The sequence below is a fragment of the Brassica napus genome, chromosome C8 (assembly GCF_020379485.1).
Source record: "Brassica napus cultivar Da-Ae chromosome C8, Da-Ae, whole genome shotgun sequence".
Taxonomy (NCBI): domain Eukaryota; kingdom Viridiplantae; phylum Streptophyta; class Magnoliopsida; order Brassicales; family Brassicaceae; genus Brassica; species Brassica napus.
Genome location: NC_063451.1, coordinates 43,979,592 through 44,002,515, shown reverse-complemented (window position 1 = coordinate 44,002,515; position 22,924 = coordinate 43,979,592). Strand labels below are relative to the sequence as shown.

Here is a 22,924-nt window from a genome sequence, read left to right as displayed (position 1 = left end):
TGCAATGTGAATATCAACACTTGGCACTTAGCATTGCATTTGCATTTTGTTATATTGATCAATTCAACATTAGACAAGCAAATTGAAAGTGTAAGCGCTGAAATTCTAATATAAAGGGTATATTAAATTGATTAATTACCCAAGATTCACGAAAGCTCTAAAGGTTGACTAAGCTTATTTCACATCATTTAGCCCAATGAACATAGATGTTTTGGATTCTTTTTCTGATTTATGCCCCCATATTTTCACCAATAGTGATCGATGATTTGTTTAGATGGATGATATGTCATGTTGCCTCTCCATACTTATGCAATACCTTCATTATAAGATTTTGGCATTGATCAACCTCGGCTTTGCACACAAAAAAAAAAAACTATTGTTATAGAAGAGCAGGTGGTTGACTGCCAGCCCATCCTCACCAAAGCTAATACATTTGATGCTCTTTGTCTCCTCAGCTTGTTTCAAAAGATGTGTTAGACCTTCCACACACATTACAAAAAGGATATGCGATAATGGATCTTCCTGTCGCAATTCTGTATGAAAAATCACCATACTATAAGTTTTTTTTTCCACCATACTATAAGTTTGATGAGAACATATTTAGTACTAGATTATTATACAAAAATTTATTTACTTATTAACAAAAAGAACCAAATTGTGATTTTCCCTAATCAAAATAAAGGGGGAACAAGGGTCTGTCTTAATTAATCGAATCAAATATATATAACATTAGATTTTATACTAAACAAGTATTATTTTATGTGAGATTCACATGGTTGAACGTTTATCGAAGAGGACAGAGGAAAACTCTGAATCTAGTGACGCTCAGACATGTGGTCTGTTTTCATAAAGACTTTAAAAACCGAAGAAAATATTTGTTTATTTTTTCCTTTTTCTCAGTTTTAAGAACCTGAATGAACTTTTTCAACAGGACATACACTGACATGAACAACTAGTTTTATTTCCTGAATATCAAGGGGAAAGAGTATTTAATAATCCCCTATATATTATTTGTGAAACATTACAACTTATTTTTGTAGCCACGTGTCATCACTACGATGATTCTTAGAATTATTAGAGAAATATGTTGGTCCATCTAATTATATAATAAGCTTTTTATTAAATTAATCATAAATTCATTATTAATGTCATTTATTATTTCCTTAAATAAAGATTACAGAATTGCCTAATGTGGCTAAAGTATATATAACAATTAATGATTTTGAATAATAAAGATCTGATAAAAAATAATGTATATTCTATCAAATTTGTTTAATTTTAAACTATTAAAATAATTTTAAAAAATCACAATAACCATATTATAAAAATTTAGATTTTTCTTTATATGTTATATTTTGAATTTAAAAACGACTATAAATTACTAAAACTATTAAAATTCCCACATTCAAATTTTGCGATCCATAGTTTAAAATTTTTGTTATGACAAAATACAAATGATTACAAAATCATATAAATAAAAGTTTAATTTAATTAATCATTAAGATTTAAAATATATATGTATATATATCATTCTAAATTAAACTATAAACCATATTGAATAAATAAATATTTTAATTTCAAAATTTACTTTGAATAATTTTTTTTGATCAAAGTTTTGAACTAACATTGATAAATATTTTTAAATTATAAATTACAAAAATTATTAATCGCACAATGAAAATTTTGTTATCAGTAATTTAAAGTTTTTGCTATTAAAGATACACATGATCAAAAAAACATATGAGTAGAAAACATCATTTAATAGACATTAATATTAAAAATATACTATGTATGTTAATATCATTTAAATTTAATTATATATCCTATCAAATTTTTTAAAAAATTGTTTGGATTAATAAAATTGATTTATACGTTCGCACCAATTTAATTATATATGTAATAGTTACTGACTTTTAATTATTCAATATATATTTATTATTTCATAATATGTAAGAACATATAATACATAAAATAATTTATATATATAATGTTTATCCCGCGCAAGGCGCGGATCTTAATCTAGTTATAAATATTATTGTAACTGTATACTCAAGAAGAGGCTTTCATCTACAAAGGGTGGCCTATATTTTTTTTTGTTCAAAAAAATAAAGTAGGGTGACCTATATTATTTATGTTTATTTTTTTTTTCCAAAGAAGTTACACTGGGTGAGGTTGTTTTTTTTTTCCCTCAAGAATTTATTTAATAAAGGGGCAAGACCCACCATTTTTACAAAGCCCAACTTACTAACGGGCCAACTAAGAAAACACAAAAGACCTCAAGCCCAACAAAAGAAACCCTAGGCTTAAGAGAAGGTGATGTCGGCCGCAGTCTACGCTTCAATCCGCAACATCACCTCCGCCTCGACCATCCCCGGAGAACCACCCACCGATTCACCGAACCACACCGGAGTTCTTAAACTCTACACCGTCTTCACCGCGACCGCCAACAACTCAAGTGCTTCTAATATCGGAGAGAATCAATCGTCACTTCGAGATCTCATCCGCCATCGTTCAACACAGACACCAAGGAGAAGGCTTCATTCTACTTTTATAATACTTTATGTATCTCTATGTTTTTTTACGCTAGAACTAGTAAAAATTAGGTGATGATTGTTTGCATTGGTTTTGAATTTTAGTTTATAGATTTTAAATTTTTGTTTTTTTATTTTGCGTACATTTTATTCAAAAAATGTACTAATTCAAAACCTTAAATTTTGGTCGTCCGGTTTCTGGGTCTGGGCCGAGGGCCCATTTAGTATTTTGTTTAGCCCGTAGTCTCTTGTACTTTAAGCCGTTTTTTGTTGTATTCGGGCTTCAGCCGATTACTGGGCTTGGTCCGTTTATTTAATAATAAAAAAAAGCATTGGCGGAAAAAAAAGTAACCTTAAATTTTGGTTTATGTTTTTCAAACTAAAATAATAAAATATTTATTTTAAAACAATAAAATATAAAATATTATTATTATGACCATAAATAAATAAAATTATATTACCAGTTTATTTAAAAATATATTCTAAAATAAAAATAAAAATAATAGCAATATTTGAAGATAAATTTAATTTATTATCTCCCGGAAAATATACAATTAATTCAACTACTATTTTATTTATTTTAATTCTTCGCTGATGTGGTGAATAGAACAGTAGTTAATGAAACCAATATTTTACCGCAAAAGCTCCTCCAGAATTCACGCCTGATTGTCCACACAGACAGACAGACATCAAAGGGCCCCCACATCAAAGTGCGTGTAATTTGAATCTGAACTTACTTCCTTTCTTCTTCATTCTCACACCTCTCTGCTAACATGTGGGCATTCATCAGTTTCGCATTTTTGGGATCAAACTTTTCATCCTGAATGCTTCTTTTGTTGGTTTCGTATTGGAAAATTTTATTCAAAAAAAAAAATCTTTGATCTGGGTTTGTTTCAATTAAAGCTGAGATTATTTTTTTCCTTTTTTGGGTGTTGATAAAAAAACTGGCTAGACTACAAGCGATCCTAAAATACCACCACAAGCTACCAAGACCGAGAAGAAGCATGTCTCCACCAGGAAACGGACCAATGGTCCCAATACTAGGCTTCCTTACATGCGTTGCGTTTCTCTATCTCTCCTTCGGAGATTTGTGGCTCGATTACAACAGGGAGGCGGAGCTAGGGTTCGTGAGCCGGAACGGGACACAGTTCGTGTTGGATGGTAAGCCTCTGTATGTGAACGGGTGGAACTCGTACTGGTTCATGGACCACGCCGTCAATGATCATAGCAGGCACCGTGTCGGTGCAATGCTCGAAGCTGGATCCAAAATGGGCCTCACTGTTTGCAGAACCTGGGCCTTCAATGATGGTGGCTACAACGCTCTCCAGATCTCTCCTGGCAGATTCGATGAACGTGTCTTCAAGGTACCCTCCTTTGCCCTCCATCTACGCTTTCCCCGTAGGCTCTAAACATTATTACACTTGGAAGCTTCTCTTAGGATCTTTGTTTTTAGATAGTTCCACTTTTTTTTTCTTAAAAAAAAATTCAGTATTTTTGACGACATTAGTCAAGGTTGAACTTATTTTTAATAACAATGCCAGCGAAGATGATTATAAATAGAAAACATGGCAATGTAGCACATCTATTTATTCCACTCTCTCTCTCTCTCTTAGTGAAGTTTGTATAATGTGGTTACATCCCATTTTTTCTCTCTTGATGAAAGCTAATGATATAATGTGGTTAGGCATTGGATCATGTAATCGCAGAGGCGAAAACACACGGTGTTAGGTTGCTTCTTAGCTTAGTGAATAACCTACAAAACTATGGAGGGAAGACTCAGTACGTTAACTGGGCATGGCAAGAAGGTGTTGGCCTCAGCTCCTCCAATGATTCATTCTTCTTTGACCCATCTATCCGCAGATACTTCAAGAATTACCTCACTGTATGTTTTTGAATCCTTGTCTCTTTCTAGCCTAGAGACAATTTGTTGTTGTTAGTGATGTTGAAACTCTGAATATGACAATTTGGCAGGTGCTGCTGACTCGCAAGAACTCGATAACGGGGATAGAGTACAGAAACGACCCTACAATATTTGCGTGGGAGTTGATAAACGAGCCTCGGTGCTTGACCGATATCTCTGGGGATACTCTCCAAGTGAGTTTGTTTGATTATACTTAGTGTTTTTGCTGTTAATAAATAATTAGTAATTTTGATTCTTCTTCTTTTTTTGTGGGGATTCATTCAAAAAGGACTGGATTAACGAAATGACAGCATTTATTAAATCGATTGACAAGAAGCATCTTCTAACAGTAGGCTTGGAAGGTTTCTACGGCCCCAAGAGCCCAAAACGGCTGACGGTAAACCCGGAAAGGTGGGCCTCTGAGCTTGGTTCAGATTTTGTTAGAAACTCTGAGTCCCCAAACATTGATTTTGCATCGGTTCATATCTACCCTGATCACTGGTAAGTAAGCAGACTCTCCCTCCCTATATTATTATTATTTTTTAAACAAATAAAATTCTCATGCATTGGGTGCAGGTTCCACGATCAGGGGTTTGAAGAAAACCTAAGGTTTGCGGTGAAATGGATGCAGTCTCATATGGAAGACGGGGACAAGGAACTGAAGAAGCCTGTTCTCTTCACGGAGTTCGGGCTCTCGAATATGAACAAGGACTATGAGCCATCGCAGCGTGACCGGTTCTACAGAACAATATTTGATGTGGTATACAAATCAGCCAAGCGGAAGAGGTCTGGGGCAGGGACATTGGTGTGGCAGTTTTTGATACAAGGCATGGAAGGGTTCAACGATGAGTTTGGGATAGTGCCTTGGGAGAAAGATTCGATACAGAGACTAATGATGGAGCAGTCTTGCAGATTGGGTCGGGTGACAGGACGCCTTCTTCAGGACAAGAAGGCGACAGAGATATGTTCCAACAAACCATGATCATGATCATGATCATGAGAGAAGTACACTTAACTATACAAAAGTAGAACGCTTGAGATTAATTTACTTGGGGTTTCAGGTCGATATCAATTACAAATTTGTAATATTTATCCTCGTAACATTTTATTTAATTATTCTAACTTTGGCCCCGATCATTTTGAGGTATACATCTTGTGCTTTTCCATTTTGTATTTGCGGGGATATCTAGTCTGCACTGAAGAGCTTCTTCTGGCTGTTGGGGGTAGGAAACTTGTATTATACTGTAGTTGTATTGGTTACAGGAAATAAAAGGGCTGATGATAGTTGGATGTGAGAGAATATGGTGAGCCAAGGAAGCTTATTTTGGGACCTGTTGGCACAGAGTTCTAAGTAAGATGGATACTAACCTCTATTTTACACAAAAGCGTAATGATGATCAATTCATCCATGATAAAACGAAAGAGGAGAATGTTTGTTTTTAGAGAATGTCACACAGATCTTATGAATGGAGCATGTTCTTGAGATGTGTTAACAAGATTTCAAGAGGACAAGAATACATGATTATTATAGTTCTTGGTTCTAAAAACTCTCATATTAGAAGTGTACAGTTTGAAGTTGGAGAAGAGAATAAATACATTATATATTGCTTGCAGTTAGTCTCTAGGTACATACAATCCACGCTCGAATTTAAATAATTTCGGCAAATAAATGCTCCATAGACACAAATTTGAGATGAAGGCAACAACGCACCTACAGCGAAAAGTAGGTATCAACCATAAGAAGTCCTAACAAAACTTTTCTTTTGGGAAAAATATTTAACAAAATATGTGGAAAGTCTCTAAGATCAAACTCGAAGTAATAAAATCAAAACAATAAAGCAAGATTTGATGATTGGGCTTCAGAAGAGTTTATCATTCAATCAGTTGCTCAAAGCCTATAGCTTTGATCAGGCAATGTAGGCAAAGATATGATTCATCATCACCAGCCTCTTTCAAGAAGAGCAGAAATACAACTGTAACTCTCTTCTAAGAAAACAAAACTAAGTAAGCCTCAGAATGGAATTATTTTAACTAGATATCATTGGATTATCAGACAATGTAGGCAAAAATTTTGAAACATCATATGCCTGAGAAAGATCCTATAAATTATTATGACCCTTGATAAAAAAAAAAAAAGATGAATGAGCCTCAGAGTGAATATAAGATTCAAGTTTCCATTTCATGGTAAATCAAACAATGTAGGCAAACTTTTTCAATCATCACCGGCTCAATCATCTAAAAACCAAAAGTTTCCCAACAGATTTTGATATGAATACATATAAGAAAGCTCATATTAGTAGAATCATCATCAATATCACCATCTTTATGAGCTGGACTCGATCAACAAAAGCATATAACTGAAAGAAAAATAATAAGAAAACAAACAAATAAACAAATCTTTGCTAGTGATAGCGAGACATGTAACTAAAACGCTCAGAAAAACTTTATCAATGATTTTGTGTGTGTTTTCTCTCCGCCACCATAGAATTTGTCCTCTTTTTTACTCTCATCTAAAACCCTAGGATCCCCTTCCTTATATGCTTGCAACTGTGTGTTAGCGATGGGTAGAGGCCCATATGTTGGCCCATTAAAGCTTTATATTGCCCATCCAACGTTTTGAAATTGTTGTTTGTTTTATAGTTTAGTCCATTTGCTTAAAGTTTGATTGAAATTCTAGGTAGTCCTTGTCTTTCAATTTCTTTCTTTGAACTAAAATGGATGGAGAAGTTTTATAATTTTCAAATATCGTCGTTTTCCTTTTTGTCAAACAGAACATAGTTATTTCATAGTTCAAACAATGAATAACTAGATGTGTTAATTCTTGTAGAGGATTAAGAGTAGATCTCATTGTATACATTGATGAATAAGAAGGTTGTTGACATCCAATCAAAATAGGTAATTAGGGGGGAGAATAAAAGGAAAAGACTTGGATAAATGCAAAACCCACAAAAGTATGAAGAAGACAAAACTTTTAGTGTACATAATTTAAAAAAAAAAAAAACACAAGATGCAGAGATGGATGAGAAAAAGAGGAAGGAAACATTAGCGACGAAGGTTCTTGACTTTGGACCATCCCTTTTTGCAAGATTTGCCGACGACTTTGACACCTTTCTTGAGCAGATGCTTCAGCTCAATCGCCCTCATCTTCACCTGATCCTCGAATGCTCCCATCTTCTTCCTTCCTTTCTTCTTTCTCTAACCAGAGATAGGTATTTATGTCTGTAATAAAGTTTGGCTTGAGCCCACATTTCCCTATTTATAAAAATAGGACAGGCTTTTTTTTTTAACACCTATGATGACAGCTATGATGAGTTTATTCTGTGGTTTGGGGAGATTTACAGCTAAGCTAAGTTAAGCTGTCTCTGTTGTATTTAAAAGTGCTTTTTATTGTTTCTAAACTCTGTTTTCTCTTTGGGTACAAGTTACAGTTGACAGGTAATAAACTAATAACTAGTATATTCTTTTTCCCAATGCCGTCCCAACTACCACCCTGTTTCTTCCTTCTCTCGAGTCATTGCTGTTAGCCTTGCTCGCATTTTAAAGACTAGCTAGAGTAAGTGATGCGTGCCGACCTTTCTCATGTCAAATGCTTCCACAAGTATCTACTCACACTCTTTAGGAACAGTCGTATATTCATCCTCCAACATGATCTTCGCAGTACATACCTTGGTGTCTCTATTTGCGGAGACAAAACAGCTGGACCTCACCACCGCGTGGTGTTCCATTATCTTCCTCAACCTCAGGTCAACTAAGAAAATAATGTATGGCACTCAATCACCACATCCTTGCCACCAAACTATTGGCAGACAACACATACCCACATCATACAATCAATATATTATTACTAATCCAACAACCTGTAACTGTGTTTCTCAAGTCTTATAAAAATATAATACGTGGAAGCAAAATGAATAAATCCCAGACAATATCCTCATCACCAAATTTTGCAGAAGAAAGAAATAATGAATAAAAATAGAAAACCAAAACGAAGGACTAAGATTCTCTCTCTCTCCAGAGGAAGAAATGGTATGCCATAGAAAGCCCACAATAGAGCTTCTATGAGCACATGTTTACCTCTTCTTATTTTTGCCCGCAGCTACAGTGACTTCAATACCAATTTACCCCCTCCCCCAATAGTAATGCTAACACAGCCTTCTCTCTTTTACTCTGCCTTGGCTCCCTCGGCCTCAACCACAGGCTTTTCCCCTTCTCCCGAGCCAGCAGCAGCAGCAGCAGCAGCCTCAGGTTTCGCTGTTTCAGCACTTGCTTCTTTGGCAGGTGATGCAGGTTTTTCCTCTGCAGCCTTTGTCTCAGCCTCTGCGGCCTTTTTCTCCGCCGCAGGTTTTCCATCTTTGACTTCCTTGGCGTCTTTGCCACCTTTTGCATCTTTCCCGTCCTTGGCATCTTTCGCGTCCTTGGCTGGAGGAGGAGGAGGCATCATGTGGGGTGGTGGATTAGTCTTGAGCTTCAAGAATATCTGCCTCATCCTCCCTAGATCAGTAGGCTTCCCAGGTTTAGGACCCTGGATAACCATCACCGAAGGTTTCTTGTCCGGATCCTTTTTCCCTCTCTTCTTCTCAATGTTGGGAACCTCCCGCGGGATCAGCTCTGCGATTGCTTTCCAGTAGTGCTTGTCAACTTCCTTGTGGAACTTCTCTTGGTTCACCCAATACAGCTGCAAGAGAGAGAGAGAAAGAGAGGCTTGTAAGAAGAATCTCACAGAAAAAGTTGGCTTGAATTGAATCACACAGGGATTATTACCTTCTCTCGTTCGCGGTTATCAGCCTTGTTGGTCTCGATGGTCTTTTCTCTCTTCTCATAAAAGGCCTTCTTGTATTCCTCAGCTTCAGCTATGATCTGATTCCGCATCTCCTTCTCCTTCTTTTCCTTCTCCTCGAGGTGAAGGGCGTTTTGACTAAACCAAAATATCACTTCACACACTCAGAGATTCATTCGTATACTCGAACACAGAACTAAAACATGAATAAAAGATGGGTTCTTTCTTGATCCTAACCAGAAGCTTGCAATTGAACTCTAATCTAACACATTTGTTACTTTCACTATACGACCACATGATCATAATATCTTTATCGAATGATCTAAAGTCCAAAACTTTCCTAAGCTAAGAACAAACTGGGATCTACTCAGAAGCAGAGAGACTAACCGGCGCCACTCACGGCGTTGGAACCCCTCTTCCCGCATCTCGTTTGGATCTGGAAGAGTAGGCCCATCGGAGGCGAAGATCCCGGCGTCTCCGTTTCCGTTCGGGGAGGAAGCAGCAGCAAATCCGTAGCCGTTGGGAGAGGCGGGATTTTCAGATCCGTCTCCGTTGAAGGAGGAGAAGCCACCAGATGGCGGGGCTTCGGAGAAGTTTTCGTAGCTCATGAATGAATCGTCGTGTTCAGTCGGGGAATGGGTCTGAGCCGCCGGGAAGTCTCCGTCATCGAAAGTCGCCATGGCATAAAAATGAGCTTTTTATGATCGATCGCTGCTTTGATTCACAAGAAAGAGAGATATAGACAAAAGCCTTTACGGAACTCTAAACGCGTCGTTTCACAAAGTTTGGCGTAGATCTGATTTACTTTTCTTCCATTAGAATAGGGCACGTTGACCAAAACGTGCAACTGACTAACCCAAGCGACTAAGCGTTTGAAACGGTGACGTTTTACAAATTCGCTGTTTAGGTAGGAGCCTCTGGCGGAGAAGGAGGTTTCCAGGTGTTGGCCTGACTAAACTCTTAGTACGGCGTCGTTTTTATTGTTGTCTTACAAAAAGGCCTCCTGTGAGTGCAGTGCCGTCGTCACTTGATCTCTTCCTTTCCCACAATCTCTCCTGAAACCCTAAATCAAAAAGTCGAGAACAATGGCGTCGTTCGCTCGCCGAGCCATGAGCCTAGCTCAGATTCCATCTGCACGTACCCCCGCCTCTGTCTGTCAGCGTCGTGGTCTCGCTGGCGCCGCTGGTACTTTCTTCTCTCTCTCCTGATATTTGCTTAGATCTAATGATCGTAATTTCTTTCACCATCTGATTACTCCCTCAGATCGTGGAGAAATGTTTGCGGAATCCATTTGATTGATTGATTGATTGTTTGTTTTGGATTGAATCTAAAAAACGAGAATGTTGCAGATCACCATGGATCTACCAAGGTTGACTTCTGGAAACAGCCCACGAACCCAGGAAACTGGAAAGAGGAGCATGTACGTTTGTTTCATAATATCTCCTTTTCTGTTTTTTTTTTGTTTTAAAGCTATGAGTTGATGATGATTCCTTTTCTTCTTTTGCAGTTTGTGCTTATTTCGCTATCTGGCTGGGGCATGCTTTTCTACGGTGGATACAAGCTCTTCACCGGCGGCAAAGGAGAGGTAACTAACTGCTTCCTCTTCTTCTTTCTCAGAAACCACCTGTGTTTCTCTACCCCTTACATAAGTTTTCATGGTCTTTGCAGAAGCCTGTCGAGGCTGCACAATGAATTATCACTGGGAAAACACTAGAGAACTCTCATTTCCCTGCATTTGCTTTACCTTCCAGCACCTTGTGACTGGCCTTGTTATCTATGCCAGCAATTACTTCTTGACAATCTTTGTTTGTTTTCTTTGACAATAATATGCATCAGTCACCTTTTGAGATCCTAATTTGGATGATTCTTGGCTGTTTTGCCTTTCATAATTTCCCCATGCTTTGAAACATATCAAGATTTTAGCATTGTGATATGCTTTGCCTCATTCTACCTGTCCGTTTTGGATACCAAATTATAGTTCACATGTGTCTTCCGCCTTACAAATCAGTTCCTTGTTCTGCATTAGTTACTACATCTATTTTCGCCATGTTTGACTTATCCAAATGTTGCTGCTAGTTGCTCTCGTCTACAGCTGATGTTATCGGCTCTGCTAATGCCTAATTAGATAGATCTTGAGAGGACGAAGCACAATTCAGCGTTTACAGTTTGGCGTCTTGTTAGTTTTGTGTTGTCCATCTCTGGCCTTGTCTGTGTATTTGGAGTAAATTAGATCTATGAGTCATTTTCTCCTAGTGCTTTCCAAGCACAACTCTTTTCAGTTGTTCTCTTTTTCCATGCACGGTCTCTTCAAGTCTCCAGTCACCAATGTTGTAGTGTGTGAGGAGACTCTTTTACAAATCGTAACCTTGACTTCCTCAATGTTTCTAGAGGTTTCTTACTCGGAATGCTTCTCTAAGGCAGCAGCCGTTAACTTGTCTACCATCATATTGTAGAACCAAATCTGTCAATTTAGATCGTCACTAAAGGCAAAAATATGGTAGATTCCCTGGCTTTGAAGACTGCATATATATACGAAGAAGTAATTCACCGGGCAAAATAGCGATATGAGTGGATGAATGTTAATACAACTAGAAAAACACAATTAAGTTGCAAGTTTGCAACGCATTGATCCTGTCATTATCATGATATATACGTGAAGCAAAAAAGAAGTGTTGGAGAAAACAACAGGCAATCTCACGCATTCACATGTCTCTAAGGTTTCATCTACTTACCAAACTTTAGTTCAGAATTATTAGCGATATGGCAGTCACGTATGTGTTCCTATACTCCAGTGTGCACATCTTAATGCCAAGATTTCTAATGCTGAATACGAATACACACTTAGTATTAGTACAAAACACCAATGATAGGATTTATCTTTTGGTCTCTCACCATGGCACTATCATGTGAGTTTCATTTTCATTTTAAATATCTGCTAGTTTGAATTTATGCTCATCATGATACAATACAGAAATACACAACCACAAAATCTAATTAATATTCTATAAGATGGATGTTGGGAATGACAACATATTGTTTTTGACTTTATAATTTCTCATCTTGAACACAAACAACTCATGTATTTATATCAAACGATGAGCAACTCCTTATACCTTTGAGCGATCTGGTCGGCTGTATAGTCCGTATAATACCCTTTTCCCACAATCAGACCTTCCTCTCTGCCAAGCCTCTCGATCAGTCCCTGAACTTCATCTCCTCCGACTATGCTTGGATTCAACAAGTTACAAGCGACCTCTATCACTCCTTCCCCGTGCACCAGAGCCATCGTCTGCACCCAAGCCAAGCCTCCTCCTCTCTCGCTTGCCTTCCTCGCCATTCTCGTCACCGCCTTGAGATCGGTTGACATGACTGGCACGTTGTAGTTACTGACCCACCCGCACGCCCCAACCGCTACAACCCCTTTGGCTTTGCTCACCTCCTGTGGCCCTGCGTCTGGCTTGACAGGAACCACCTCCAGCTCCAACCCACCTGCCCATTCATGTCCCTCCCTGTTCGCCTTGAAGTACCCCAGCTTCCTTCTTATCGAATCCAGCGTACAATGCTCCTCATGTGCTGCTCCATATAGATATGTAGGAACTGCACAAAATGCATATAAATATCATTTCTAATTATCGCTCAACAGCCTCAAAGATTCCTCCATAAAGTACTAACCCCTGAGAATGGATCCGATGTCCCTCGCCAAGGAAGTAGCAACGGAAGAAACTTGGTCGATAGAGGTCTCATACAAAGGGTGAAAGCATATGTGGTCGACCACTCCAAGCCGAGGATGAGAACCACAATGCGACTCGAGGTTGATCGCGTCGAGAGCAGTCTTAACCATTGCAAAGACCGCACTCTTCAGGGGAGAAGATGATGACCCCGCGTCAGCTAGAGCGGAGACAAGAGTGTACCCAACCCTGCCATAAGCAGCGTCTTCAAACTTGTTGACAATCGCGGCTGGTGGAAAATAATGCTTTGCGGCTATCTCGATAGCTTCAAGGGCAGTCTTGTTCCGCGCTTCAGATATATAAACCTTGCAACAACCAAGCATTTCTCTCCTCCACATCTCCTCCTCCGACCAAGATAAATAAACAAATAAATAAAAGCGTTCGTTGTTGGATAAAAAAGAAAGAAAAAAAACTTATCCACTAACCAATCTGTGGCCAAAAAAAGTACAAACCAATTTAAAAAAAAAAAAACTAAAAGAAAAAAGAGAAATAAAAGAGACGTGTCTTGTTAGAAGTCGAGGTTCGAAGAGGGGTTTGGGTATCCCTTGTACACCAATTGTTTCTTGGGTACGCCGAGAGACGCGCATATGATGTTGAACTTGACCCTGAGACTATCCTTGATCTCGTCTTTGCTTTCGTCCTCCGGATCCAGCAGCGGGAACTTATCGAGCAAGGCTTGGAAATCGTGGAGGTGCTTGTGGAGCTGAGGAGACAAGTGAGCAAGGAGAGCAGGAGAGTTCCAGAGGGAAGAGCAGCCTTTGTAGAATCCGAGAAGCTCGCCTGTCTCGAACCCGAGTTTCAATCCAAGATGGCGAGCGTCTTCCCGACCCGACGCAAGGCCCGCTTCGTAACCTTCGTCGAAGCCTTGCTGTATGTGTGTTTCCTCTAGGCGGAGTATGCAATCGAAGATATCTTCGGTATCCATCGTCCAATTGAAAAGTGATGATGATGATCTCTCGAGATAGATATGACGAATCTAATTTTAATTAGGGTTATGGAATAAGACAAAAGAGGTTTAGGGATTTATGATGTTAATTTTGGGTCAGAATATATGCGGCCCAAAACAATTGGGCCTTCCTCAGATATGTTAAGTGCTATCAAACATGAGACACCTGCCTGTACTGAGAGAGAGAGGCATTTAATGATGAAAGCTGTAAAACGACTGGAAGCAAGTTGGGGTAACTTTTTGATTATCATTCCTTCATGCTTTTCCTATTAACTTTTCTTACCAAACTTGTTTGTTTCACTTCAGTTTATGATAAACAAAAAGGAGAAGATCCATCTCAAAAGCTTATAGAAAAATAGCTGAATAACAACAAAACAGTAGGGGGCTCTCTAGGCAGTCAAGCTACATACAATGGCAAGTAGCTTGATTCATTAAAACAAACAAATTATTTAGAAAAACAAAAAAAATAACAAATATGGTTGGTACATCAGTTATCAGTGGTAAGATTTGAGCACAGCTCCACAGAAGTGACAGACAATGGCCTTCCAAGCTTTGCGGTAAAAGGGAACCCCGCAGAATCTTGTGGAGGTTTTCATGTCAGCCACCACTGCTCCTCCTCCGCACCTCGAGCATAAACCGGCCGCAGGCTTCCTCCCTCGGACTTGCTTCCTTTGGTCTACAAGAAAACAGAAGATGGCCATTGCTTCTCCACAGGTCAGACTAGATGAAGAGAGATAGCAAACAACAGAACTGAATGTTGTGTGTTAAGCTTCAAGTTGGAGAGGGGTGAGTGTGTCTTCTTAAATATAGAAGTCTTGGATTTGAACCCCCAAAAAAAAAAAATAGAGAAGTCTTGGGAGTTTCAACCATCTAGATCGCCGCCGCGTGTCACGTACAGATACAGTTGGCTCGCTGACTTCCCTTACTCCCATTGACTTTTTGCACATTCAAAATTTTTTTATTGAATTTTTATTATTTAAACGAAACCACCACTTATGAGTTGTGCCACATATCTTCTTATTATCACTCTCAACTGCCTCTGGTTATTTATTTTGGATACTACTCTACACCAGAGGGCAGAGACACCCATTTCCCCATTAACCATAGCCATTGACTTTCGCATTATTCGTAGTATTTTATTTAGTCAAATGAATGATAACACCCACCCATTAATGCCTTTGAACAAACTACCATGTTCTAAGGTTACCCATATTTGAGCCATCACGTACGCGTTTGGGTGATATATATATCCAAACTTGCGTATTTATTATGTATATGCTTCAGAGTGTAGGCTTCTTTCAGAGATGGTTTAGAAAAATAAAAACAGTTAAGAAGTTGAGTGAGTTACATTTACTTACAGTGAAAAAAGGGAGTGAGTGGCGGAGTAAGTCAATCCCCCACAAGCGCAAGTGGCAAGAGGAGAGGATTTTTTTGAATGTTGTTATCTGGAAAAAAAAGGGCGAGGGTGTGTGATGTCAGAGAGCTGCCATCATTGCTCGTCCTGTTGCCTCCTGCTTCATCTCTACTGATTTCCCTCTCCCCCAAGTATACGTGTATACTTGATGTTCCCACACACAAACGTACATCATTGATGATTTTTTTGAATGTTGTTATCTGCAACTGATCACAAAATTGTGGAATAAAACCTTTTAAAATGGTTTATTCCATTAATTCCATAACTTGTTTTTATCATTTTCTTTGAAAGAAATTGAATGATCATTCTATCTAATTCTACATCAATTCTACATTCATGTAATTATTCCATCCCTTTTATTCCACTAATTCTTTTTTTTTGTCTACTAATAATAGAAGAGAGCGCAATTGAGTTGAGTAGGTGCTTTTTTAGTTTCATAACGTAACTGTTGAGACAACCATTGGGTCATAGTCATGTGATTCCATCCATACAGAAATAAATAACCAACGCTTTCTTAATCGTTGGGCCAATCAGGGGAGTGAAACGTAATGGGCCTGGCCTTATAATAAAAGTCCCAAATGAGAGATGGGAGGAGATGTTGTCGTTCTTTCACCATCCATTTCCTCGTTCAACTTTTTTTGCGGTGAGGATCTCCCAAATCAGAACAGAGAGTCGATATGCAATCCCGTTCGGCCCTCCTCTCTCGATTCCTTCGACCGGCGTCGTCGAGATTCTTCTCCTCTTCCTCTCCGATCACTCCCGTCTCATCCGCAACAACTCAATCCCCCAGGACCCTCGAGTCTCTCCGAGCGCGGCTGGCGGATGAGTCGCCTTCCCTCACCGATTTCATCCACGGCGATACCTACTCCGTCGAGGTCGGCACCAAGAAGAAGCCCCTCCCCAAGCCCAAATGGATGAAGGAGTCGATCCCCGGCGGCGAGAGGTACGTCCAGATCAAGAAGAAGCTGAGAGACCTTAACCTTCACACCGTCTGCGAGGAGGCTAAGTGTCCCAACCTCGGCGAGTGCTGGTCCGGCGGCGAAACTGGAACCGCCACCGCAACGATTATGATCCTCGGGGATACGTGTACACGTGGCTGCAGGTTTGTTTCTTCTTCATCCCTCTCTTCCTTCCTCTTCCTCAACTTTAAATCAGCGCTTCTTCTTTCTTTTTTATAGGTTTTGTAATGTGAAGACATCGCGTACGCCTCCACCTCCTGACCCCAACGAACCTAACAACGTGGCTGAAGCAATCGCATCGTGGGGTGTTGATTACGTCGTCATCACCAGTGTAGATCGTGACGATCTACCTGATCAGGGGAGTGGACATTTTGCACAAACTGTGCAGAGATTGAAAGCTTTGAAGCCGGAGATGCTTATAGAAGCTCTAGGTAACCTCCTCACTGACTAGGACGACGTTTTTTTAATTGATTTTCTGAGTTTTTGATTTTTGTTTTATTTGTATATAGTTCCTGATTTCCGCGGAGATGGTGGATGTGTTGAGAAGGTGGCCAAGTCAGGGCTTGACGTCTTTGCCCACAACATTGAGACGGTTGAGGAGCTTCAGAGCTTTGTTAGGGATCACCGTGCTAACTTTAAGCAGTCGATGGATGTGCTTAGGATGGCTAAGCAGCATGCGCCTGCAGGGACCTTGACGAAGACGTCGGTGATGCTGGGATGTGGGGAGACCCCTGATCAAGTGGTCAAGACTATGGAGAAAGTGAGAGCGGCGGGGGTTGATGTTATGACTTTCGGCCAGTATATGCGTCCGTCTAAGCGTCACATGCCAGTTGCTGAGTACGTGACACCAGAGGCTTTTGAGAGATACCGTCTTCTTGGCATGGAAATGGTAATGCCTTTTTTCTTTTCTTTTTTTTGTTTTGGAAATTTGATGGGAAACAAGGAGAGGGCTAAATGGGTTTGTTGGTTAAACAGGGATTCAGGTACGTAGCATCAGGGCCGATGGTTAGGTCGTCGTACAAAGCAGGAGAGTACTACATAAAGTCCATGATTGAGGCTGATCGAGTTTCTTCCTCCCCGTAGATACTCAATTCCAAGATTACACTATGTGAATTCTTTCACTTTATTGCTTTGTTTACTCTGAATAATGATGAGAAAATGTAATACTATCATTTGTCATTTGTGTGTTTCCTCTTTTTCTCTTACTATACTATCTTTCTCTGATATATACGACTCTGCTCCATCCTCTTACCTTATTCGACCTCCTTTTGTAGTTTTGCATCAGCGTATCATTAGGTTGTAATTGTTCTTTTTTGTTAGTTTGGTTCATTCAAATTCTAGGAAATAATTTGAATGGGTGATTAGTGTATTCAGCTTTGATTGAGTACTTGTCTTCATCTAGTCTACTTAGTATGCGAAATGGAGGAGTAGAGTACATGTATCATAAAGCATTTTGATAGTTGAATGTAATGGCATGTAAACAAATGCTTTAGATTTCTTCTGACGGCATAAGACACAAGATTCTCTCTTCCAAAAAGAAAGAGAGAGATGACAAACATATGACTCTTAAGGTGACGGCTAGTAAACCAGAAGGTAAGACTCAAATAGACACTTTTGCATTAAAGAAATGCTTATTTGTTGACAGATATTGAAAAAGAAATCAGGGTAGTGGCACCGGAGGAACTTGGCCGTTGTTTCCAGCGCCAGCTCCAGTGGCAGGGGTTGGAGTTTCAAATCCGGGGTTTGGGACAAGGGTATCATCGCCACCAGGGAGCTGGGTGCGAGCTCCGCCTCCTTGTCCACCACCAAATGATGGGATTTGACCACCGATAGACCCGCCAGTAAGGGGAGCTCCAGTGACTGGATTGTATGGGTAGAATGGTTTCTTACATTTGGGAGGAAGCAAGAACCTTCCAACACCGGGGATGAGAATAGTTGGTTTTGGCTCAATGGTGACAAGAAACTCAGGGTGTTTGACATCAGTGGTCTTATGGGACTTGGGAATATGACGCAGTCCGCTAACTTGCTCTGCAGGTCCAAGCAGTAGGCTAAGAATCATGACAGTGACTGCTGCTGCTGCGAGTGTTAGCAGGGACGAAGCCATTTGTTTTTTTTTTTAAATTGTAGTGAGAAAACTCGGGGAAGGTAGTGTGGTTGTTTGATCTTGTGGAGGGAAGGTGTATGTCTGTATATAGTGAATTTACTGAGCTAACTGTGGAAACATTTAAAAAAGGTGAGATGAAATGGTTGAAAATAGAAGGTGTGTAACAAATGCATAGAATGGAGTGTGCTAATTATTAGAGAGCCTCCAAAGTTTGGTGGAAGCCAACAACGTATGTACGTGCCCTTTAAATATTATTCTTTCTACAACTTTGGTTGTTGCAGTCTGAAATGCGGTGTCATGGGCCATAAACAAGAGCCCAATGAGTTGTGTGGCTTTCTGTTTCAATTTAGTCGACCACGCTTTTGAGTGGCTCAACTAATCTTATTCTTGTTTCGTAAAACTGTGTTTAAGATATCAAAAAGACAAAAGAATTAAAAAAAGGAAAAGATGCATTTTATACATACACAGGGTAATTTATCCGAAGAAGCAAAAGGAAAGAAACAAAACGTCTGAATGCATAGAGTTAAGTGTGAGAGAGGCTAATTCATCATGGGACTGGGTAGGATTTGTTCTTGCACATGCACTTATAAGCCATGGGACAAGTCTCAGCCTCCTCTAGCGATGCACACACGAAGCTAACCATCACAAGACGGCATGGAGAGCATGAGCCACACGCGTGTGAGCAGTCCGGCAGCCTAGACCCTGCCACCTGCACCGTGTCCGGCCTCCTCTGACGCTTCATTGTCCTACCCATCATTCCGACATGATGATGATTATGACCTGCCCACCCACACGAACATAATTGAACAAGTTAAAAGACATTGAAGATAGTGAAAGAGGTGTGTAAAATTAAGGAGAGTGAGAGAGAATAGCATACATACTTGGATAGGGGTGCGTCGGAAAATTCCTACTAGCGAAGATAGAGCCGACAAAGAAAGAGAGGAATAGGACAAGGAGAAGAAATGACTTCATGATATACGTACTCTTGTGATCTGAGTAGTAAAATTATATAAGTTAGGAAGTGGGATGAGGTAATGTGTGGTATACGTACGGCTATAGAAAGAAGGTGTATATATGATACGTGGATCGTTAACATAGCGATCTACGAAATTGATGAGACTCACGGTAGAGAAGAGGAAAGTCACATGAAAACAAGAACGAACGTATGAAATGATATAAATTTTCGAGGAATCACAAGAAGCGAAGCCTAATTAAAAACTTGATGAACTTCATTCGTGCTGCTTTGGTGAATGTCATGAGCTTCCTCTGTGCAAAACTGAAAGACCTACTTTTGTATACAGTCACCTTCAATTTGCCTTCTCTGGCCTTTCTTTTGTGTGACCTCCATTAATGACCCTCCCACACCATTAATGTTTTTTTTAATGTTTTTTCTTAAATAGTAGTGCATTTGTCATATCTCATATGATGAGGTAAGTGAGTTTTTATTTTTTCTGTTCGTATTTTTGGTCAGATAACGTAAGAGCATGATTATTAGAAGGTCCTTAAGGTGAAGTTCTTAACGGAATATAAAAACCTGACTCTTAACTTTTAACTAAAAAAACTAAGAACCGGCTCTTAAACTCTTATTTAAGAGCCAGTTCTTAGCTTTTTTAATTAAAAATTAAGACACAGGTTCTTATATTCCGCTAAGAACTCCACCCTAAGAACCTCTCAATAATCATGTTCTAAGCCAACTCGTTTTACAAGTTAAGTTGATTGGTTAGTTTAATCAATCATTAGTGTTTGTTGGTTTCGGGTCAGAAATAACTAAAGAGTAGACATACTCATTAAGCAAATGAACATTTTATTATTCAGCAATCATTCTTCAGGAAAAGATCTAAAATTAATCAACCACAATAATTTATACTATAAAGTCTTAGTTCATTTCTTCTTTGTATTCTACACATAATGACAAAATAAACAAATGTTATTTAGCACTTTTTCTGCAAAAACATCTACATAATCTTTTTTATCACCAGATCCAATCCCTAAACACTTTTTTATCATAAATTTAACAGTTAATCTTTTTAATTAACATCAACAATTAGTTGGCAACTATATGCGAGTCACTTCTTTTTATTTGCATTAGCGGATTTCTTTTCTAATTTCAATAGGTTGATTTAAAATTGTTGGTGTAGTTCTTGGCCTGAACAATGTCAACTGGACAAGGACAAGGGTCCCGTATGGGTTCCGTATAGACTTGAACATTGTCTTGTTCTTTTGGTACATATGTTTTACTTTACATCAAAACACAGCTTAAAGCAAGAATACGTATTTAAAATTTTAAACTATGCTACAAAATATTCTTTTCGCTACAAAATATTAAGATTTGCAATATAATGAAAATACCAAAATGAACGGAAAAGAATCACCTGCAAGCGACTTCACCTCCATCCATTTCCTCTTCTTCTGCTGTGCAATATCTGGAGGAATAGGAATAACATAGTGGTAGTCGGCCATGCCTTTGTGATACCCACATGAATAAGAATGAAAATATTCAATAAAATGGGAAACTCTAAGCTAATGCTCACTATATAAGACGCATTCACAAACACAAAACCCAAGAAAATAATAGATCTTACATCCACAGTAAGAGATAGAAACAGGGGGGAGATCTACGGTGTTCAGGGAGGAGGCAGCTGCCCCCACTAAATATTACAAATAAGTTTACTCGCATGAAAACGATCATTGATTCAACTGCTCAAATGGTAAAAATCTTAAAGAACCCTAATTACGAGGACTCTTAGGGTCCGATTGATAAGTACTTTTGTTATAAGCTTTGGATTCAGAATTATGGCCATAGAGAATTTGGCTGATAGTTTACGTTTTATTAAAATAAGATTGGTAATTAAAATTATAGAAGTTTGGAATAATATTTAAAATATTTTATTAAAAAAATAAAATTATGATACTATTAAAAATTTAAATATAGATGATTATAAAAGTAGTACAATACGGATCTTAAATGAACAAGAAAAAAAATTCAATGATTAATTTGTCAATTTTAAATTTCAACGAAATTGTTATAAACTTAAATAAGTGATTTAGTTACAAAGTAAAAAGAAAATAAAACATTTTTAGTGAAAAAAAAAAATTGCAAAAATCACGCATTATTGGTTTTAGAAAAACCAACACAAAAGAGGAGAAATAAACTTATAATGACTTTAGAGACTTTAGAATGTTTAATTTAAAAAAAAAAAGCTTGATTGATAAAAATGAAGCTTTAGAGATTTTCTGAACTCACAAAGCCCTCAAAATCCTAACAACGGATCCTTAATCTTGTCCACACCAATGATCGGTTCAAAGCTCCACCTACCCCACTAACCTGCTTTTTTGTTTTATTGTATTTTTTTTCTAGTTTTTTGTCCACATGCCGTTACTATATTTTTTCCTACTGTCTTTCCTTCAATCATTTTTTTGTTTATTATATTTTTATCATTCTTTTTTTTTTCCCAAATTGTTTTTATTGATAGATGGGCCAAGCCCAGGGCCGAAGCCCAAACAGCACGAGATTTAAACAAAAGCCCACGATACTACGGGCCACAAAGTATAAACACACAATGGGCCAAAGCCCAAGTAATACAAGACGGCCACACGGTCCAAACAACTAGAAACCGGGCTGTTCGCCCTAGGCGCGCCGCAAGGAGACGCCACTACCGCCGGAGCTCCGAACCTGCAGAGCCTCCGCACGTACACAAACGTTCATCGCCGTACTGTCTTCACACCGGAGGGTTCATCAGATAACTGAGATCGCCTCCGACTTTGGACCACCAGAAACGCTGGACAGTCGAGCCGAGAACCGCACAAACTTCTTCTAAAAACTCCATCGCCGTCGCCGGAGAGCTTAAACTGATATCTCATCCTCGACGACCCACGAATCCCTCACAGATTACAAGAACCAACCGCCTCTACAAACCTCGATCTAATCGCCACACCCAAAACAAAGGGTATCACACCGGTATCAAGGAGCTATGTGAGCCTCCTCTCACCGTAATCCAAAAGCCGGCGAAGAGAGTTAAAGAAACCTCACCTTCCCGGAAGCAAGAGTGGCGACGGTGGATCTATGAAAGCCTCCACCCCCCCCCCCCCACAAGAGAACCGACGTCAACAGAGCTAAAGAAGCCTCCATCGCCCGGAAATAAAACCACCAGAACGCGCATCAACAGCCCCGTCACCTCCGAGCGCCACCATACGGACGCGTCTTGACTCCAAAGCCGCACCACCGCTTACGATAAGTGACAGCAACAGAGCTCCGACAAGGCGAACGATTGTAGATCTGCGAAGAGACCGAGGAAAGGAAACGAAATCATGAAAAAGGGAGTACTCCGGCGACGGCACGGACGCACACGCGCCGGCCGTACGCCGGAGGGAAACGTTTCTCTCTCTTCTCTCTCTACTTCCCACTATTATCTTTTTATCATTCAGACTCGATTTTTATTTTTATATACTTTTGTTTTCTTAACAGTTTATTCCGTTATTTTGGATTTCATTTTATTTTGTTAGTCATTCTTTTTGAAAAATATTTAGCTTTATGAGTTTAATTTTCTTTAAAGTTTTTCTTTAAA

At 39.1% G+C, this 22,924-nt stretch overlaps 8 protein-coding genes and 2 non-coding genes across 10 annotated transcripts; 3 read left to right on the top strand and 7 right to left on the bottom strand.

Moving 5' to 3' along the window:
• Positions 1–2,624: 2,624 nt before the first annotated feature.
• On the top strand, positions 2,625–7,471 carry LOC106412459 (mannan endo-1,4-beta-mannosidase 2). The gene is made up of 5 exons (XM_013853376.3): positions 2,625–3,895; positions 4,216–4,413; positions 4,503–4,625; positions 4,721–4,932; positions 5,008–7,471. Exons 1-5 carry the CDS (start codon positions 3,536–3,538, stop codon positions 5,411–5,413), a joined length of 1,299 nt encoding a protein of 432 aa, XP_013708830.1. The 5' UTR covers positions 2,625–3,535; the 3' UTR covers positions 5,414–7,471.
• Positions 6,436–6,522, bottom strand: LOC125592189. The gene has a single exon (XR_007328036.1). It is a non-coding gene; the product is annotated as a small nucleolar RNA SNORD34 (small nucleolar RNA).
• On the bottom strand, positions 6,573–6,662 carry LOC125592188. Its single transcript, XR_007328035.1, has one exon. It is a non-coding gene; the product is annotated as a small nucleolar RNA SNORD34 (small nucleolar RNA).
• A 782-nt stretch (positions 7,472–8,253) lies between the features above and the next one.
• LOC106415347 (clathrin light chain 1) lies at positions 8,254–9,983 on the bottom strand. Its single transcript, XM_013856015.3, has 3 exons — positions 9,596–9,983; positions 9,193–9,346; positions 8,254–9,106 (listed from the first exon to the last, which is right to left on the bottom strand). The coding sequence occupies exons 1-3, from the start codon at positions 9,886–9,888 to the stop codon at positions 8,594–8,596; spliced, it is 960 nt and encodes a 319-aa protein (XP_013711469.1). The 5' UTR covers positions 9,889–9,983; the 3' UTR covers positions 8,254–8,593.
• A 112-nt stretch (positions 9,984–10,095) lies between these two features.
• On the top strand, positions 10,096–11,153 carry BNAC08G36200D. Its single transcript, XM_013856016.2, has 4 exons — positions 10,096–10,393; positions 10,558–10,628; positions 10,716–10,793; positions 10,877–11,153. The coding sequence occupies exons 1-4, from the start codon at positions 10,294–10,296 to the stop codon at positions 10,898–10,900; spliced, it is 273 nt and encodes a 90-aa protein (XP_013711470.1). The 5' UTR covers positions 10,096–10,293; the 3' UTR covers positions 10,901–11,153.
• A 1,029-nt stretch (positions 11,154–12,182) lies between these two features.
• On the bottom strand, positions 12,183–14,587 carry LOC125591251 (formimidoyltransferase-cyclodeaminase-like). Its single transcript, XM_048765105.1, has 3 exons — positions 13,493–14,587; positions 12,881–13,295; positions 12,183–12,805 (listed from the first exon to the last, which is right to left on the bottom strand). The coding sequence occupies exons 1-3, from the start codon at positions 13,859–13,861 to the stop codon at positions 12,297–12,299; spliced, it is 1,293 nt and encodes a 430-aa protein (XP_048621062.1). The 5' UTR covers positions 13,862–14,587; the 3' UTR covers positions 12,183–12,296.
• LOC125591250 lies at positions 14,198–14,583 on the bottom strand. The gene has a single exon (XM_048765104.1). The coding sequence runs from the start codon at positions 14,581–14,583 to the stop codon at positions 14,377–14,379; it is 207 nt and encodes a 68-aa protein (XP_048621061.1). The 3' UTR covers positions 14,198–14,376.
• A 1,300-nt stretch (positions 14,588–15,887) lies between the features above and the next one.
• LOC106415358 (lipoyl synthase, mitochondrial) lies at positions 15,888–17,511 on the top strand. The gene is made up of 4 exons (XM_013856036.3): positions 15,888–16,398; positions 16,475–16,686; positions 16,765–17,144; positions 17,231–17,511. Exons 1-4 carry the CDS (start codon positions 15,974–15,976, stop codon positions 17,336–17,338), a joined length of 1,125 nt encoding a protein of 374 aa, XP_013711490.1. The 5' UTR covers positions 15,888–15,973; the 3' UTR covers positions 17,339–17,511.
• Positions 17,512–17,725: 214 nt separating this feature from the next.
• On the bottom strand, positions 17,726–18,437 carry LOC125591249 (putative cell wall protein). Its single transcript, XM_048765103.1, has one exon. The coding sequence runs from the start codon at positions 18,357–18,359 to the stop codon at positions 17,916–17,918; it is 444 nt and encodes a 147-aa protein (XP_048621060.1). The 5' UTR covers positions 18,360–18,437; the 3' UTR covers positions 17,726–17,915.
• A 353-nt stretch (positions 18,438–18,790) lies between these two features.
• On the bottom strand, positions 18,791–19,718 carry LOC106415360 (protein EPIDERMAL PATTERNING FACTOR 1). Its single transcript, XM_022707446.2, has 3 exons — positions 19,484–19,718; positions 19,241–19,351; positions 18,791–19,139 (listed from the first exon to the last, which is right to left on the bottom strand). The coding sequence occupies exons 2-3, from the start codon at positions 19,329–19,331 to the stop codon at positions 18,907–18,909; spliced, it is 324 nt and encodes a 107-aa protein (XP_022563167.1). The 5' UTR covers positions 19,332–19,351; positions 19,484–19,718; the 3' UTR covers positions 18,791–18,906.
• Between the last annotated feature and the right edge of the window lie 3,206 nt (positions 19,719–22,924).

What these genes read in the sequence shown, in the direction of transcription:
- LOC106412459 (XM_013853376.3), top strand. Translation starts at nt 3,536, where the DNA reads ATGTCTCCACCAGGAAACGGACCAATGGTCCCAATACTAGGCTTCCTT. An exon ending in TCGATGAACGTGTCTTCAAG is followed by an intron (nt 3,896 to 4,215) that starts GTACCCTCCTTT and finishes TAATGTGGTTAG; the next exon opens with GCATTGGATCATGTAATCGC. An exon ending in CATATCTACCCTGATCACTG is followed by an intron (nt 4,933 to 5,007) that starts GTAAGTAAGCAG and finishes CATTGGGTGCAG; the next exon opens with GTTCCACGATCAGGGGTTTG.
- LOC125591249 (XM_048765103.1), bottom strand. Translation starts at nt 18,359, where the DNA reads ATGGCTTCGTCCCTGCTAACACTCGCAGCAGCAGCAGTCACTGTCATG.
- LOC106415347 (XM_013856015.3), bottom strand. Translation starts at nt 9,888, where the DNA reads ATGGCGACTTTCGATGACGGAGACTTCCCGGCGGCTCAGACCCATTCC. An exon ending in CAACGCCGTGAGTGGCGCCG is followed by an intron (nt 9,347 to 9,595) that starts GTTAGTCTCTCT and finishes ATTTTGGTTTAG; the next exon opens with TCAAAACGCCCTTCACCTCG. An exon ending in ATAACCGCGAACGAGAGAAG is followed by an intron (nt 9,107 to 9,192) that starts GTAATAATCCCT and finishes TCTCTCTTGCAG; the next exon opens with CTGTATTGGGTGAACCAAGA.
- LOC106415358 (XM_013856036.3), top strand. Translation starts at nt 15,974, where the DNA reads ATGCAATCCCGTTCGGCCCTCCTCTCTCGATTCCTTCGACCGGCGTCG. An exon ending in ACGTGTACACGTGGCTGCAG is followed by an intron (nt 16,399 to 16,474) that starts GTTTGTTTCTTC and finishes TCTTTTTTATAG; the next exon opens with GTTTTGTAATGTGAAGACAT. An exon ending in GATGCTTATAGAAGCTCTAG is followed by an intron (nt 16,687 to 16,764) that starts GTAACCTCCTCA and finishes ATTTGTATATAG; the next exon opens with TTCCTGATTTCCGCGGAGAT.
- LOC106415360 (XM_022707446.2), bottom strand. Translation starts at nt 19,331, where the DNA reads ATGAAGTCATTTCTTCTCCTTGTCCTATTCCTCTCTTTCTTTGTCGGC. An exon ending in TCCGACGCACCCCTATCCAA is followed by an intron (nt 19,140 to 19,240) that starts GTATGTATGCTA and finishes GTGGGTGGGCAG; the next exon opens with GTCATAATCATCATCATGTC.
- LOC125591250 (XM_048765104.1), bottom strand. Translation starts at nt 14,583, where the DNA reads ATGGCCATCTTCTGTTTTCTTGTAGACCAAAGGAAGCAAGTCCGAGGG.
- BNAC08G36200D (XM_013856016.2), top strand. Translation starts at nt 10,294, where the DNA reads ATGGCGTCGTTCGCTCGCCGAGCCATGAGCCTAGCTCAGATTCCATCT. An exon ending in TGGTCTCGCTGGCGCCGCTG is followed by an intron (nt 10,394 to 10,557) that starts GTACTTTCTTCT and finishes AGAATGTTGCAG; the next exon opens with ATCACCATGGATCTACCAAG. An exon ending in TCACCGGCGGCAAAGGAGAG is followed by an intron (nt 10,794 to 10,876) that starts GTAACTAACTGC and finishes TGGTCTTTGCAG; the next exon opens with AAGCCTGTCGAGGCTGCACA.
- LOC125591251 (XM_048765105.1), bottom strand. Translation starts at nt 13,861, where the DNA reads ATGGATACCGAAGATATCTTCGATTGCATACTCCGCCTAGAGGAAACA. An exon ending in TCGGCGTACCCAAGAAACAA is followed by an intron (nt 13,296 to 13,492) that starts TTGGTGTACAAG and finishes TTATTTGTTTAT; the next exon opens with TTATCTTGGTCGGAGGAGGA. An exon ending in CATCGGATCCATTCTCAGGG is followed by an intron (nt 12,806 to 12,880) that starts GTTAGTACTTTA and finishes CATTTTGTGCAG; the next exon opens with TTCCTACATATCTATATGGA.